Source organism: Triticum aestivum, chromosome 5B (assembly GCF_018294505.1).
Source record: "Triticum aestivum cultivar Chinese Spring chromosome 5B, IWGSC CS RefSeq v2.1, whole genome shotgun sequence".
NCBI classification, from domain to species: domain Eukaryota; kingdom Viridiplantae; phylum Streptophyta; class Magnoliopsida; order Poales; family Poaceae; genus Triticum; species Triticum aestivum.
In genome coordinates, this window is record NC_057807.1 from 479,627,118 (window position 1) to 479,644,807 (window position 17,690).

A 17,690-nucleotide genomic window follows, 5' to 3' on the forward strand; every position below is an offset into this window, starting at 1 on the left:
TTGGATTTGATACTCTTTTTTTGGCATGATTGATTCTCACAATGACATCAACGTGCTTTGGCGTTCTCCAATGTTGGGCTTGTGGAAGGCCATTGCCTAGGGGTCAACTTTGAGTTCAGTGACCAACAATACAAGAAGGGATACTATCTAGCTGATGAAATCTATCCTCAGTGGTCAACTCTTGTGAAGACAATATCCAATCCGAAAGAAGAGAAGAGGCAGAGATTTGCCCAAGCACATCAATTCGAATCTAGGTGTCTAATGATTATAAACACAAAGAAAAGGAAATTTTAAAAGGAAAAACATTTGGTCTAATTTTTTTTGAGTCTAAACACACTTTTTATTAGAATTCAAAGATGTTTATGGGGATACAACGAAGATCTGGCGGGTTTATAAGCCACACATGGCGCCCGAAATCCAGACCAAAAACGTGCTTAGCAAGGCTATGTGCCTCAATATTTGTAGCTCTACCCTCGAAGATGAAGGTGCAGTCGTTGATTGTTCTTGCGGTGTCTCCAATCTCCCTAATTATGCTTGCATACATTCCTCCCTCCTGTTTGTGAATATCCTTGATTACCCCTTGGCAATCTGAGGCGATGATCACATGAGCCACTTCAAGGTCCTGTGCCAGAGCGAGCGCCTCTCGACATGCCAGCGCTTCCAATGTTGGTGGATCAGTAATATCTCTGACTCTGATTGCAGAAGAGCCCAGGTATAGGCCCGATGCATCTCTACATACCGCGCTGAAGGATCCTTCATTTTGGCTTCTTGAGACTGCACCATCTACTCGTATCTTCACAGACCCGGGCGGAGGTGGGATCCATCTTGGAGGAGCTTGTTGGTGATTCTGCCCCAGAGGTGCTGAAATCCTCTTCGGCTTGCATTCTTCCAAATCCCTTACATACCGTTTGATGAAGTGATGTGTTGAGAGAGGTCTCCAACACGATGTTTATAGCTCTGAGCCCATAATCTCGGTGGGCTCAACTATTTTGGGCCACTCTGTCTCTGAAAAGATAAGTTAATTTGGGCCGAGCCGTGGGGCCTACAAAGCATCATTAAGCTGGTAAAGTCCACAGTAAGCGAGGGGCTTTCCTGCAAAAACGCTGGCTAAATAAGAATCTCGCGCAGAGACGTATCCACGCCCTTCTCCCCCCTCCACCTACTACGCCCTTCAATTCCACCGTTCCGAGGCGGCGTCTGCGTCTCCTCCCCACCCCCCGTCCCTCTCGCCGCCCCCCGCCCGGCGACACATCCACCGCCGCGCCACCGTCGAATTCGCCCCCTCTCCCCTGCCCGCCGCTCCGATCGCGGGGACGAAGATGCTGGGCGCCGCGAGGAGGCAGCTCGGATCCGGCCCCGTGAGCGCCGATTCCCTTCCCCCGCATCGCATCTCCCTCCGATCATTTCCCCACGTTCTGTTCAGGTTCGATCTGTGATGCGGTTGCTGATGACGGGTTCGGTGTTCCGTTTTTTGCGTGCAGATGCTGGGGCAGGTGCTGCGGAGGCTCCGCCCGGCGGCGGGGGCGTCCACGGAGGCGGCCCGGGGGTACTCCTCCGCGGCCAAGGAGGTGAGCGCGTGGCAGAACCCTAGTTTTTTTTAATCGCGCGCGCCGCATTGGCCTGTAATGACGTGGTCCGCTTTCGCTCGATTGTGTCGTTTCGTTATTTGACGGGCTGTTTTGACCGGAGATCGGCTGCTGCTTAGTTTTATAGATGGCGTTGGCGATTACGACTTTTGCTGTTGTTATTATAATAGTGGCGGTGACGCACAGCGATTGTTCTGATTTGGTGTCGAGGCGGGTGGTTGGTTATGATATTAATTCGTTATTTTATTATGTAGTTTTGGTTTCGTACCTTAATTGTATATTACGTATCTCTACTGTATTTCTTTGGGGCAAAAAAATGGCTGTTGTAATGTTTCGGTGGTTAGTGGCTATCTTAGAATTGAAGTCACCATCGTTTCCTACGCATAGATTGCTGTGGGCCTGTGACAGCATCGGCCGGTTGCTTTATCCTTAGCGTTTGTGTGTTTGACAATTTATTGTTGCAGAGCTTAGAAGATGAAGTGTGTTTGTTATTGTGAGGAAAGATGAATTGCCTTTGTGGTTTGGCTTGCATTGAAGTGATAATTTCTTTACCTTCATCACGGTAGACTTCCTCATAGATTAGAAACCGCTTATTTGACTTTAGTCGTTCTGCTTGGGGTTCGTATATCATGTGACTTTATTTGGCAAGACATTCTCCTAGTTGTTCTGAAGGACTGAGTATCACCAAAGAACTAGCCATAAACAGGGGTGCATGGAAGCTTGCTATCCATGTGCCAGAACCATGAGTTGGTGGTGAAGCTCTTATGGGTTTCACCTAGCCTAACCCAACTTGTTTGGGACTAAAGGCTTTGTTGTTGTTGTTGTTGTATTCTCCTATTTGCAAGATGAGATTTAGTTATTTACTTTGCTTATGAAGCACTGTTTATACAGCTCTTTTTCTTTTCTTAAGATGTGATATTACCGAGTGGCCATGTGTCCATACCTATGTCAATGTATTGGCTCTACCTCGGAGAATAACCACCTAGTGATTAACATTATGCAAATGCATTTTACATAATATATTCCTTGCATTGTTCTTCACCTTTAACTGCCATTCTTCGCTATTACTCGAGTACATCAGAATGAGTGCCAGTGAAATTGGGTAACAGTGGTCATTGGTGTGATTGGTTGTGTATGTTATTGCCTCCATTATCCTTTGGCCGCGGGCAATAAAGGATGGTTCCTGGACCAGCCAGCACATATTTGTTCCCAGTCCTGTGTGGTCAGATATGTTTGTTTTTATGCTGAAAGTATATAGGGTTATATCGAGAGTTATCTTTTGAGAAGTGTTTGCTGATTGGACAAAAGGGAAAGCTGCATTCAGCTGCTCTGTTGTACAACTTACAAGGCTAGTGACATACAATACTGTTTTACCTGTTCAGATCACTGTACGTGACGCGTTGAACTCTGCCCTAGATGAAGAAATGTCTGCTGATCCTTCTGTCTTTTTGATGGGTGAAGAGGTAATACTTTGAATGAATAATTTTTTTTGTTCTTTTAGTAGCTTATTTTTTCTAACGCCTCTTCGTTTGTGGTAGGTTGGAGAATATCAAGGTGCATACAAGGTGTGCAAAGAATTTTGTTTTTGCTGTAGGCCCCTTGTGAGCTGATATCAAATTCTAAATTCTATGATTATTGATGTTCAATTGGTTTTCTGCAGATTACGAAGGGCTTGCTTGACAAGTATGGTCCTGATAGGGTTCTTGATACCCCAATCACTGAGGTTCCACTCTTACATTCTTCAAATAATCCAATTGCTGCTGTCCGTCCGTACATTTTCAGACTGAAACAATTCTGTTCAAGCATTTATCTGGTATTGTTATGTTTGTCCAGGCTGGTTTTACAGGCATTGGTGTTGGTGCAGCTTATCAAGGTCTTCGGCCAGTCATAGAGTTCATGACATTTAATTTCTCAATGCAGGTCAGTTATAAGGACCAAATAAATTTGTTTTATTTGCTTGGTTTAAAGTCCTTATGCACATAGTTTTTATGCTGCAATACCTGTTGGTTCAAGATGCAAGAAGCACTCATGCTTCATGCTTTTGTATCTTGAACCAACTTAACAAATGCTGCACTTCTGTGTTTTCCCCAGTATGGGAATGGCTCATGCCTTAAAGCATTGCATGGTTTAGGATAGTCAACTTAATGCATGTAATCACTTCTCAAGAAACATATGTTATTGTACATTACCAGTTTACAACACTTAGTAGCTCGATCCTCGATGTAAGCGCAAGCTCTTATTAGTTACTACCCTTTTTTCTTGCTAGTTTTCTAAAGAAGCACTTTGCTCTATACCTTACTTATGATTAGTATTTGCTATGTGTTTACAGTCGTGTAGTATATATGTCTTGCGAATGGTGTTGCCAAGATCCTAGTTTAATAATGAATCTTCTGAAGATGATGTTAATTAGAGGTTTTCTCTGGAATAATTTACATAAGATATAGCTTTTATGGTTGACATCCACATATCTTTTTTTCTTGCCAGTTAACTTTTTGGAAGAATACAGTGGATGTAGTTTGAATCTCTGGTAATCTGAATACAATGTTGTCAATGTGTAACGTAGTATTAACCATTAATGGTTATTTCCATGTACTATAAAAATAAAGGTGATCATTATGCATGCTTTACTCGTGTTTCCGACAGGCAGTTTGTCACTAGTTTTTTCACTTCAACACAGGTCTACCTCTGTATCAGGCGTTCCTTTTACTGTCATGTGATTTAGAATGTACTTTTTCATTATAACAACTGCACATTTCAATTGTTTATGCTGTAAGAGAAATAATTAATAATTTGTAACATTCAGGCAATCGATCATATCATCAACTCAGCTGCCAAGTCAAACTACATGTCAGCTGGTCAGATAAATGTCCCAATTGTTTTCAGAGGACCAAATGGTGCTGCTGCTGGAGTTGGTGCTCAACACTCACAGGTTCGTAAGAGGGAATCAAATAATTTTGAAACAAGTAGCTTTATTTCTTTGTTATGTTGTTGCCACCTGCTTGTGCTTGTTTCGAGAAGATACAGTAGACATGTAGACCTCTTTGCTATACTAGAATAGTAACACCAAATATACTAAATGATGACTTTCTTTTTAGAAGTCGATATAACTCCCTTGCCAAAATGGTTATGCAAGGTTCAGGGAGGTGTGTGCGTGCGTGTGTGTGTGTGTGTGTATAAGCTCAGATGGTTGTGTAGAGTTTTCTTTGATTTTAAGCCAACAGACCTAAATTATCATTGTGCGAGTTCTTTATCATTAGCTATGTATGCAAAGTTAGTTTACTACCAGCTCCTAGGATATGCTCAATCTATGTTCAATACATTGTGGTGGCATCTTTTTGTAAACACTGAATGATTGTGGTGTTTGCACTGTACTAATTGAACTGGTATACAGTGTTATGCAGCTTGGTTTGCGCATGTTCCAGGACTTAAGGTTCTGGCTCCATATTCTTCAGAAGATGCCAGAGGCTTGCTAAAAGCTGCAATTAGGGATCCTGATCCCGTTGTTTTTCTGGAAAATGAATTACTGTATGCAACATCTGACCTTGTTGAGGTATTTATCCTTTATATCGGCTTGTTATCTTTTCATTGATGTTATGTTTTTTTCTGCAGCTATGGAGAGTCATTCCCTGTTTCTGATGAAGTGCTTGATTCTAGTTTTGCTCTGCCGATTGGCAAAGCTAAGGTATGCTATTATGTGCATGTGTTTAGAAAGAAATTTCTGATGCATTCCCTGCTTTGAAGTCCTTGACGATTTTCTGTTGTTGGTTTCAATGAATAGGATTGAAAGCAACAACAGAAAACTGACCTCTATGCAGTATGCACTGCTTTCAGAGATCAGATGCATGCTCTTAGATAGTTATTTTTGGGATATAATTACTGAAATTCTTTGCAGTATGTACTTACCTGTGGATCTCTTCTTTCTGTAGATAGAACGCGAGGGTAAAGATGTTACGATTACTGCATTCTCCAAGATGGTCGGCTATGCTCTTCAGGTGCGTCATGCTATAGTTGGTAAAACAACGTGGAGGAAGATGAATTTGCTGTGTTGTCAACCTTGTAGGATTTGACACACCATTAGCTTTCATTTCTCAAGGACGTCACATTGGCACGTCTTCTTTTCCGAAAGGAGTTCAATGTGCTACATTGATATGCTTTTCCTATTTGTTAAGTTGATATGCAAAGTGCCCTTTTGGGAATTGTGGTTTTCTTTTGTGTTTTGTTCTAATATAGGGTATGTTCTGTTGATGGGTCGAGTTACTCTCCCAGCATTTTTATTTTGACATATGATAACGCTCAGTTTGTTTACAGGCTGCCGAGATACTGTCCAAGGAAGGAATCAGTGCTGAGGTAATTTCTTTTGTAAAATATATTTTCAGCGTAACTATCGATATGATTTTACTCTACATGATACATGCCATGAATGCTTCCTTATTTTCTATACTGATATGTTTCAATAGGTGATCAACCTTCGATCAATTAGGCCACTGGACAGAGCTGCCATAAATGCATCTGTTAGGAAAACAAATAGATTGGTGACTCTTGAAGAAGGCTTCCCCCAGCATGGTGTTGGTGCTGAGATATGGTTCTCTTTCTCTCCCCACCGCGCACACACAAACAAACTTGTGTAGTAAGAATTATCTTAACACATACATGCCTTATTTTGCAGCATGTCTGTTGTAGAAGAAAGCTTCGAGTATCTTGATGCTCCAATTGAGAGGATTGCTGGAGCTGATGTACCCATGCCCTATGCTGCCAACCTTGAGAGATTGGCTGTTCCACAGGTCCTGTAACATCTCTTTCTCTTTGATCCATTTTATGGCTTAAACTTTCAAGTAGTGTTGTTTTGCATGGCTGCTAGCTTTTCTAGTTGCTTCTACACAACTAATTACTATAGATGTTTGTTCAATCCCTTAATTTTTGTGTTTGGCCACATGCGTGCATTCTTGCTGACTTCAATGGCAATAGACCAGCTGACGCTATTATTGTAGTACAAGTTGGATTTTCTTTAGTATCATCTGAATGGATTGCACTATCCTGAGAAAGTGCAATAGAAAATCGAGAACCAGCAGGGATTAGGGAAAGTAACTGTTTTAGTTCATAAGTACTTCCTCCGTTCCTAAATACAAGTCTTTTTAGAGATTCCAATGCGGACTACATACGGACATTGGAATCTCTAAAAAGACTTATATTTAGGAACGGAGGAAGTACTTCATAGTAAGGGTACACTGTACATGGAGTTTGGTTGCATTTGAGAGATGTCGAGTATTGGGGAATATTCGAGATTCAACTTATTCTGTCATCTTTATTTTGGTTCCCTGTCAGTTGCCGGAATTACCTGCAAATTGGATCCATGCAGATGTCATGCAGTTTATCTGAACTTGTAGTGTGTCTACAATCAGGTTGCTCAATTTGCATATATCCTTTTCACTGGAACTATGAGATGTGCATGGTTATTTGACCATAATTTTGAAAGCACATGCTACACATAAAATGGGAGACAACAGTACATCATTGTCAGCACCAGCATTTTTCCACATCCTCCTAAATCACTTGTGCGGAATTTTGTCTGCCACCCTGTTATGCCTGTCGGGTGTCCCTTCATAATTCTAAGTTGGTGATTCTCCGCCCTGTTGTCTAGCTGTGGACACCAGGTGGTGGCCTTTCTGGTCAAGGTGGTCACAGCATCAGTATTTATTTGCTTTGTTTGTAATGCTTGATGTTTAGCGTGTGAAACTGGGTTTTGCATGACTCGGGCGGCATTTAGTGGTCCAAAGTTGCCTTGCATCTCTGGACTCACATTATTGACGAGGGTGTATTTGGTCTGGGGCTCCATTGAAAAGGGAAGCCTAAATATTCTGTCTGCCACCAAATTCTTTCTGGCTTTGTGTACTGCAAACATAGGACCGTAAAATAGCAAAATGGAAAATGTTGTGATGTTTATTGGTGTGAGCAATCACAAGGAAGCAGTAAAACATGTTTGCCCTGTTAACATTTGATGATCCGTCGATCGTTTTTGTTATTATCTTATCATCTTATTAACGTGACCAAAACTTACTCCTGCTCTTGACCTTGCAGATCGAGGATATCGTCCGAGCGGCCAGGCGAGCCTGCTACAGAGCGTTGCCCATGGCGGCATCTGCGTGATCGAGATTTCACTTTACTCTGCCCATGCTTTTTCCCGTCGCCCGCCCGGCCAGAAAGAAACGTGTGTGTTCCATAATGGTATCCACAATTGCCCAAACTCAAAGCGAGTTAAATTTTTGTAGGTGTGCCTTTGCCATGTTATTCTTTTAGCTGCAGTCCAGTCGGATCTCACCGCACTCGCTGCTGCCTCCCTCCACTGCCTTGTGAATTATTTACGCATGCAGCTTTCGTTGATTGATTGTTACTACGGCCTAATCATGGTGGTTACATAAATGGAAAACTGAGGTGTTCTCATGCATGTGCCATGTTCTTTCTCTGTATTTCTCAAAAACAAAAGGTTCTTTCTCTCTCTCATAGAAAAAAGTTATTTATCTCGTCAAAGCCTATCGCCTCGTGTATCTTTGAAAAACCATTTTTTCCACCAGTCGTGGCTCGTGGATTTGAACATCTTCACAAGGTGATTCCGTTAGATTGAGTCGCCGTCATAGAAGGGAGAGACTATCCGTCGCTCGTCGTTTCAGCTAATAATAATCGGCCATGGCAACAATTACGAGGTGCCCTCAACTACATAGCCGGTGCTTGGGTCCTAACTAACAGATCCAGTCAAAGGTTGCGTAGCGTCATAATTGAGCACCGATCCGGCGCCCGTGAGCATCATAATTAATACTAAACCGGTCTATTCTTGCTGATAAAATATCTTTGAACAGCAACCCTTGAAAGATACATATGCTAAAAGGAGCCCATTGCGTCCGCGGAATCTCTCTCTCTGGCTTGGACCAAAAGGCTGGGTCACCCGAGCGGCGTGACGCTCACTCACACGAGACGCACAGAGGCAGCTCACGCAGATCCCACCTGCATGGCATAGCATAGCAGTGTCTCTCAGCCTGCTTGCTTCCGGAAAACGCCATGTTTGACCGGAGCGAGGACCGAGCTATAGTACTGGTACGACACTGCAGGCAGCAAGCAAGCACTAGTCCAGTCGGTCCAATTAGACAGGCAGAGGAAAGCGGCAGCACCCACGCAGGGAAGGGAGAGGGAGGCTATTAAACCCAGGGCTAAAAATAAGATAAAGACACGGACGGAAGTGTAGCCGCTGATTGATGGCTCCCTTTGACCAAACAAAGACCGGACCTGAGCACAGCACGAAATCGAAAGCTTCAAAGCAACCCACAAAGAAAGGAAGATAGTAGAGTAGAAAAAAAAACCCACCCTAACAGTACCGCCATTAAAGGGCCCCTTGAAACAGTTCAGTTCGCGGAGAAGAATACGGAGGGAGGACTAGTTACTAGTATAGCAGTAGTAGTGGTGGTGGTAAAAAAATAATACTAATAATAAAGGAACCGCTCGCGCCTCGGCCTCGGCTCGGCGGAAAAACAATTCCCCATTCCTCTCCACTCTCCGTCTCCCCTCCCCTCCCCTCCCTCAGTGGCAGACGCTCTCCTAGTGCTGTGGGCGTGTGGGGGCGCTACAGCTAGGGTTCCGCTCCGCGAATCCGTCGCCGTGGTGCTGCCTGCCGGGATCTGCTGCTGCTGCTGCTTCTGCTTCGGGGCTCGGCGGCCGCGGCGGTTGATCCGGCGGGCGCGAGATGAAGTCGTCGCTGCGGAAGCTGCGGGGCTTCGCGCTGCAGCGCCACGAGCAGCGGGTGGACCGTCACCGCGACCACTCCACCGCCGCCAAGGCCGCGGACGAGCTCCTCGCCGCCGCCCAGGTGCGTGCGCCTTCCGCTGCGGCGTCTCTCGCTTCTCCCTTTCGTTTCGCCGTCGCATGGAGTGTGCGTGGGAGCGGCGCCTGGGGGGCGGACGGTGCGGGGGAAGATCTCGCGAGGGCAGGGGCGGCTGCGCGCCTGGTTTTGCTTCGCAGGCCGCGTCCGCGAGCTCCTGAAGCCGCTTACTGCGTTTGGGTGTCCGGGGCGGCTGCTTCGCGGTGTGGCTGTCGGTAGGCGTGGGTGTGGCGCCATGGCCTGGCCCCCCTAGTGCCATGTGAATTGCCTCGGGATGTTTGTTTCGTGGTGGAGTACGATGGGATTCCGGCGTTCGGATCTGTGCTCCATTGCAGTGGGAACAGCCATGGGAGGCTGTCGAGGCGTTGATTGAACGCTAGTGACGAGCCCGGTGTTGTTTTCTAGTTTAGTCCTAGTGTGGAATGCGTGAATTGGTTGGTTAGTGGGTTGGAATCTGTTTTGAGTTCTAGATCATCGCATGCTCTCATTTGCTTTGTCGTCAACGACGTTCAGTTGTGGCATATCGAGATTTTCCTTTGGTCCGCTGTCGGTGTGGTAACTTGGGCTTGTTCCAACTGAATTTTTAGTGGTTAATTAGGAGGGGTGATGTGCGATTGGGTTTTGGCACCTACTGTTTGGTTGATACGCGAACCTTTGCTTACTTTGTTCAAGTATGTGTGAATTCAATTGAGTGATTATATGTGCAGTATCACCCTTGAGTGAGAAAAAAAAATCTAACATCTGAGAACTTAGCTGCTCTAGTCTGGTGGCTAAAAAGCCTTCATGGTTAAACTAGGGGTGTCGTTTTATATCATTTGGTAGTCAAAAATCTCGTTGGATATGACAAGAGACTTCCCCTTTCCCAAGCGTCATTTTGTTCAAAATGAATGGCTATTCTGAATAACGAAAACAATGACATTGTATGTGAAACATTGTGGTCAAATTTACTAGCAGTAAAACCTAGTTTACATTCCAAACAAGTTACTTCTGCTAATACTCCAAACTTGTCGTCGTGTTAAGAGCAGCTTCTATAGCAACATATTTCCAACTCTGTTTCACACTGCTACTTTACTTTTAACAGGATATGGCAGATATGAGGAACTGCTATGATAACTTGCTTGCCGTTGCAGCAGCAATAGCAAACAGTTCATATGGTATTTTTCTTGCCTACCTTTTCCCTCAGTCATAATACATTTTAGTGTCTTGTTTATCCCACTTTACAGATTCTGTTGTTCTTGGTGCAAATATTTTGTTGATCATTTCCAACGAGTAATTAGTTTGGTATATGAATAGTAGCCGCCCTTCTTCAAATGTATGGAAAATCTTGTGTTGAAGTTTATCTATTTTTTTGGTTGACTACGAGAGTATTTATGAAAAGAGATATCATGGTTATTTATTCATCAGCACATAGTACACTATTTTTTAAATTCCCGGGTTGTTCACCATATTGAAATTGTGCAATCTCAGTTCATTTGAATTCGTCAAGTGTTATCATCTATTTGACTTCGTGTGTTAAGGTTATAGCAGCTACAGTTATATGTATATCTGCCTATGTACTGAATGCCAATAATTAGTTGATGACTTGATATATGTGTGCAGAATTCTCTGAAGCACTACAAGAAATGGGGACTTGTTTACTGAAGAGAGTTACACCAACTAAAGATGGAATTAATGGTAATCATGCTGTGTATACTTTTCCCATGTGAACTTGCTTGTTTATGTTCAGTTACATGCTTAGGATCAGTTATGATGGTAGCATTTAGGATTCTAAAAATCTTACTCTGCACCCCTAGCTCTAAAATATCGCTTTTAGCTACATTGATTATGTTCTTCAAGGAAAATGACAAAGTGAAGTAATGCAGATTCTTTACACTAACCATCTTCTCTTGCTAGTCAGTAGTACACCTTCTCGCCCTCTCTCTTTTGAAACAAAGTACTCACTATCACCTTAATGTTATTGAACATGCAATATAACTTTTGGCTGTTTCACACTTTGCCGCTTGATGCTTACATTTAACAGTATGCCCCCAGATAAGGTTTTGCTGTTGCTCGGGAAATCGCAGTTTGAACTTCGGAAACTTGTAGATAGTTATGTAAGTTTCTAGTTGCTTATATTTATTAAAGCTGCAGAATTAGTATGATCTTCTAGTGCTGATTTGTTTCATCATCTTTTCCTCAGCGTGTTCATGTTCTTACTACCATTACCACTCCATCACAGTCCCTACTTAATGAGCTTCAAACTGTAGAGGTATGGTGTTGTTTATGTGCATCTCTCTTTAACACTCATGCCCTTTTCTCTATGGTCCTTGAGCTCAGTAGATTTTTTTTTGGTCCATAAGACACAACAACAACAAAGCCTTTCAGTGACAAACGTTCTTCTCTAATACAGTACATTTTAATTTTGAAATAAAATCTTAAAAGAGTACTAGAACACTCTGGACACTGTCAATAAAATCTTAAAGGGCACTAGAACACTCTGGAGTCTGGACACTATGTCTTGATACCCCAAAAGAAAGTTGTTAGCATGCTTTGCTCCTGCTGATTGCTCGGAAAAAGAAAAAAAGTTGGTAGTATGAGGTTACCACAAAGGGTGACTGCATATCATATTATGTGTTCATTAGAAGGTGTTGTTAAGCATTCAAACATGGTGCTACACATGCATCATACGAAAAACATGGTGCTATGCATTGTCAAATTTGTTGACAATTCAGTTCTTTTTCTTCTTATGTTCTTATGATGCATCCTTATGTAAAATATTTAGGGTATGTTTGTATTGTGGCTAAAGTGTACCTACCAAATTTTGTTGATGACTCAAAAAATGATCTTTGTTTGGATATTTGCCAATTATTTGGCATGCCATGCACTGTAGCCAACTCTAGTTCATTGTTCTTGCCAATTTTGGCCAACCAAAACCTCAACCAAAATTTTGGCTAGCTAATGTTTTGGTGGGACAACCTTGGGCATAAACCAAACACACCATTAATGCAGCAATCATTTATTTAAAGAATTTTAATATTCATAGTATGAACCCGTTAGAGAGCTATGTCTCTGTTCCAGGAGGAAAAACACTTAACTAGCAGAGATTGTTTCATTGCAGGAAATGAAGCGACAGTGTGATGAAAAAAGGTATAGATGCTTATACAAATTGTGGCTTACACTCGTACCCTGCTGAGATGATTTTTAATTACTCCATATTCCTTCCAGAGAATTGTTCGAAGTCTTGCTAAATGCGCAGAAAGAGAAGGGGAGATCTAAGAATTCCAAAGGCGATCCGGCTGCGTCAGAGCAATTGAAACAAGCTCAGGAAGATTATCAAGAGGAAGCAACTCTTTTTCTGTTCCGGTTAAAGTCATTGAAGCAAGGACAGTTTCGAAGTCTTTTCACACAAGCTGCTCGGCACCATGCCGCCCAGGTGCACATTTTATCACTCGGAGAGGTTCCTCTTTTCTTTTGTTTTATCACATTCTCCAGAAACTCATATTGTACATTTTTTTGTATATTTTGTGTGGACCAGTTAAATTTATTCAGAAAGGGTGTCAAGTCTCTTGAGGCTGTGGAGCCACATGTTAGGCTTGCTGCCGAGCAACAACACATCGATCATCAGTTCAGTGCACTTGAAGATGAGGATTACTCTGTTGAAGATGAAAATGATGACGATTACAATGAGAGTCATGATGGAGAACTCTCTTTTGATTATGGAGAAAGCAAGGAAACTGCAGAAGCTGGTCATGCTTCCCGTAGTCCTACAGAGGTACTGATATAGCTTTGTAATTTGAGCATAGCTAAATGTCAAACTGAAGAAGTTGCTGTATGTTGCTTGATAGGCATTTTTACAACTGTTTCACTGCACTTGAGAAAACTGTGCTGCTTCAAGTGTCTTGGTAGTTATTTGCTATCTTGCAAAAAGCAATAAATTTTGTTATAAACTGAAAATTGGTATGTCACTCCATGTGTCGAATGTGTTGAAAAGATCTAAATAGGTAAATGCCACCCCATATCTAAATTTCCTCACATACAGCTTATTGCGCTTGTAAGAGCGTGGTCGGTGCTCTTAACTTGTGTCACTGTCTGTAAACTGGATTTAGTTTGTGTACATCTTAATTTTTTCATTTAATTTTGTCTTGTCCTGTACAACATATTCCAGTTTGTTTCGTCGAGTGTTCCTCCCCTGTGTTCACTACCTTGAGAGTCCGTCATCTGACTTTCTTATTCTCACAGGATTTTTTTGATAGAAGCAAAGGAGATTATTCCTCTTTTCCTGGTGAAAGACAAAGACCTGTAAGCCAGTCCGCTCCACTTTTTCCTGAGAAAAAGCTTGAGACAGCAGAAAGAGTAAAAGAGCTGCGGCGTTCTGCAACGAGGAAGTTACATACTTATGTTTTGCCTACTCCAAATGATGTTCAAGCCACCTCTCAGACAGTCGCGGGAAATCCTACGAGTGGATCTCCTATAGAGAGCAAAAGTGTTTTCCATTCATCTCCGCTCAACCCAAGCACACATATGGGAGATTTGAGAGACAATAAGCTACCAAGTCCTGCCAGATTATCTAATGCACAGTCTGTGCTGAAAGAAAGCAATACCAATACAGCAGAAATAAGGACAATGCTCCCAGTTGTTGATCCGGCTTTACCAGGCTATAACAATTTGAAGACTTCTTCTGACAACAAAAAAGTGAAGAGGGGGTCCTTTTCTGGTCCGATTCCTCTCCGACCAAGGTCAACAGAGAATATTGATGCCGCCGCCGCAAGGCACAGCTCTGCACATCAGCCAACAGTTCATGTGAGAGTGTCACCCAGTTCCTCCCCGCCACCCATATCGTCACCCAGAATTAAGGAGCTTCACGAGCTACCACGACCGCCCACTGGTGCGTCAAGAAATACAGCATTTTCTAGTTTAGTCGCCCACTCTGCGCCGTTGGTACCAAATTCTGCCCCGTTGGCATCCAGAGGCCACTCAGGGCAGGACCATTTTAATTTTAGGGCCAGGCAAACACCACCAAGTGCTCCACAAACTGCATCGCCTCTACCAACACCGCCTGGGCCTATATCCCGTAGTTTCTCTATACCCTCTAGGGGCATTAGAACAGGTATTTCAGATGGCAAAGAAACAGAAGATCATCAAGATAAAGGGGCCGCTAGAATGAGTCTCTCTTCTCTTCCTTCAACACAAACATTCTTGGAGGATCGTCAACCTTTGCCAGCAGCTGCCGAGTCAGTTAGCAGAACATAGGGTGAGTATTCATTCTGTGTAGCGCTGCAGTCTGTTTTTGAACTGTGTTACCTTGCAGGATCAAATTCTTGTTCATTACTCTTAACTAGAAACAGAGAAACACAACAAATATTGAGTTAGCCCTTGAATGATTACTCTTAAATATAGTAAATGAAGACTGCCCCACAGTGAAAGGGGACTAGAGATGTCATGGTGCAGTTTAGGTTGTGGAAGTTTATATGCCTCTTCTCCATTGGCTTTGTTGCTTTGTACATGAACTACTCCCTCCGTCCGAAAATACTTGTCATCAAAATGAACAAAAAGGGATGTATCTAAAACTAAAATACATCTAGATACATCCCCTTTTATTCATTTTGATGACAAGTATTTCCGGACGGAGGGAGTACTTGTGAAGGGGGAACTAGATGCTTGATCAGTATTCATGAATTTGCATGTATATAAAGTTTGCAAGTTTAGTGCCACAGTTGCTTTCGTAGTTCCATATGATATACTCCTTCATAGTTAAAAGTGCAGCTTTGCATTGTTCCATGTGGTTTCTTAACTACTTCTGAGTCAAAAATGTTGAAAGCTCTATTCAAGAAACTAATCTAAGTGCCCCCCTTTACATAGTAGCTGCTTATGAAACACGACACGTGATAGCAATGTCAGATTAACCTTACTCTCTATTCTTTTCCTGTGCAGGATATTTGGTGTTAAGGTGGGATTTTATATGATAATATAATATGTCATGCTAATCGAGAGGCTTGGCTACTTTTTTCATGGAAAAACAATGTACATACTAGTATGAGAACTAAACCCATATTGCGAAGTAGCTGGTGGTGGTTGGTGTCCCCTATGGTTGAGTGTAGTTGTGCAAATAACGAGTTTGTTGAATAAAATTCTCCATTTTTCGCTCTGATAATTTTATGCAAGATTTGTCTGTGTTGTGCCACGGCCTGTTCTCAGGCATCATTTTCATCATCATGATTGTCAAGGGATTCCGGAATTTTGTCTCAATGAAGTGATTCTCATGAATTGTTGTAGGATTGCTGTAAAGAAACTTGTTTTTCATAGGATAGGTAGATGTCTAATGGAATCCTTACATTTGATCTAGCCTCATTAGACAAACTTTGCGGAGAGTTCCAGTGAGTTTATATCTTTATTAATCTGGAACATAAAGACAACAGCCGGTGTTCTTGCTTTTCCCATGTTCATCTATTTACGTTTGAAAGGTTGTATGTCTTTTTTCAACCTACTCAAGCCCAAGCCTCACCTTGGAGTACGAAGGCCGCGTTACATTATAGCGTGTTTAGGCGCAATGGTGAAAAGAAATGGGAGTTTAGTAGAGGATTAGTGCAGACATAGAGTTGTCATAATATCGCTCTATTTTTTTTGTGTGGGACATTTTCCTTCCCCACGCCAACAATGGAAGTTTTTCAACTAGAATTTCAACTCGGATTTCAACACGGATTTACATAATAGATTTCAAGAAGGATCACAAGATATATTTAACCTAGTTTAACTACAGGCTCTTCATGATCTCGTGGATGGGGAGACTTCGCCTGCAGCGACTTTTGCTGCCACGCGATCGGCGAATGCATGTGTGTCCAGAACGTGGCATACATCAACATTTTTGAAGGGGGGTATTAGCCCGGTTTCCATTTCTACGCATCTGGTCATCGATATGCAGTCGAAGCACTTGAGGGTGATGGAGAGGTGGGCACGACCAACGGTTAACTCAGCCTTGTGACGCGTGTCATCCTCGGCCCACTCCAAGAAGTCCCACGCCCTCTTTGACATCCCTCTTCTCTCTCGGCCCACTCGAAGAAGTCCCATCCACCCTCTTTGGTCTTGCTGGAGAAAGGTCCGCGAAGAGGGCACGACCACCGACATGGTAATGAGGGAAGAAAGGGTGCAAGGTAGCGGCCTACGAAGGGGGCCAATGGGGGTGCCGGCGAGGGGATGGGGGAAGAGGGTGGATGTGGTGTCGCTGGTGAAGGGGACCGATGGGGGTTTATATACGCTTCGAGGGGACTTGAATTTTAGTCCCATATTAGGTAACCCTAGTAGTATCCTAGTCATGGTAAGTTGATTTTTAGTCCAAACCCATATTTGATGTGTGGTGCACCAAATAGGCCGAGCTTCAGCAGCACGACTACTTTTTCTTTTTTGAGGGGAGTGTGGTTGTGTTGGGCCTGGTAGAACTATGCAGGTCATGATGCCTCTTTGAGTACAACATGATGCCTCCAGACATCCCTTCAGTCGGCACCAGTCATGAGGCGCCTCTTCCCTTTCTTCTTCCTTGTCTTGACCCTTCTCTCTTAGTGGAGTTGCTGCAATGGAGGTGTGGTGGATGTAGATAAGACTTGTGGAGGATGGAGATGGCTTCCTGCGGCAGCCAGGGAGCCAAATCCACGTCAATACAAACCTTGGTCATCAAGGATCCCATAGGGAAAGATGGGGACGAAATCGAAGAAAAATCTGAAAAGTTATGACCAATTTTCGTGGCTGTCTCGAGCTCATACGAGCATCCATACGAGCGGCTATGCTCGTATGGAAGGCCTTCGTTCTCTCCAGACTTCGGGAGCTATTTCATATTTCGGTCACCATTTCTTCATACGAACTCCGATTTTGATGTTCTTGGCCTTGTTGAATTGCTAGCGAAAAGCCCAGCGCGTCAGAGGCCTTGGATCAAACTCTCCAAAGGGCTTTGATTTGGTGCCTGGAACTTCTCCGGTTTGACCCCCAACTTGGTTCTTTTGATGTTCCAAGTCCATGAACATGTCAACACACCTACAAAGACCACAAAAGAAGAAAAACTAAATAAAAAAAGGTGTGCAACGAACTTGGTAAAACAAGTAAATACCAAAAGGTATGCATTGGGGACATGAATAAGTGCTAGATGGATAGGATATGAGGGATTTTGGCACTAGAATATTCTCTAAAAGTGTGCATAAAATCCACTCGTCAACACCCCCGAGCTTAAACCTTGCTCATCCTCGAGCAAAAAGGTTGATAAACCAGAGTTATCC

The 17,690-nt window shown here is 43.1% G+C and overlaps 2 protein-coding genes across 3 annotated transcripts; both read left to right on the forward strand.

Annotated features, from left to right (window-relative positions):
• The first annotated feature begins 1,131 nt into the window (after positions 1-1,131).
• LOC123112619 (pyruvate dehydrogenase E1 component subunit beta-2, mitochondrial) lies at positions 1,132-8,028 on the forward strand. Its single transcript, XM_044533657.1, has 14 exons — positions 1,132-1,358; positions 1,482-1,568; positions 2,969-3,049; positions 3,125-3,151; positions 3,247-3,309; positions 3,420-3,506; positions 4,390-4,515; positions 4,978-5,111; positions 5,196-5,268; positions 5,513-5,578; positions 5,895-5,933; positions 6,044-6,168; positions 6,253-6,367; positions 7,662-8,028. The coding sequence occupies exons 1-14, from the start codon at positions 1,320-1,322 to the stop codon at positions 7,728-7,730; spliced, it is 1,131 nt and encodes a 376-aa protein (XP_044389592.1). The 5' UTR covers positions 1,132-1,319; the 3' UTR covers positions 7,731-8,028.
• Positions 8,029-9,076: 1,048 nt separating this feature from the next.
• Positions 9,077-15,598, forward strand: LOC123112618 (uncharacterized protein At2g33490). 2 transcript variants are annotated; one of them, XM_044533655.1, is made up of 10 exons: positions 9,077-9,438; positions 10,532-10,604; positions 11,050-11,124; positions 11,482-11,543; positions 11,630-11,698; positions 12,548-12,576; positions 12,655-12,862; positions 12,965-13,201; positions 13,669-14,680; positions 15,361-15,598. In XM_044533655.1, exons 1-9 carry the CDS (start codon positions 9,316-9,318, stop codon positions 14,677-14,679), a joined length of 1,887 nt encoding a protein of 628 aa, XP_044389590.1. In that variant the 5' UTR covers positions 9,077-9,315; the 3' UTR covers position 14,680; positions 15,361-15,598. The 2 variants fall into 2 exon arrangements, with proteins under 2 accessions (XP_044389590.1, XP_044389591.1); XM_044533656.1 differs by lacking the exon at positions 9,077-9,438 and having other exon boundaries at positions 11,471-11,543.
• Positions 15,599-17,690: the final 2,092 nt, after the last annotated feature.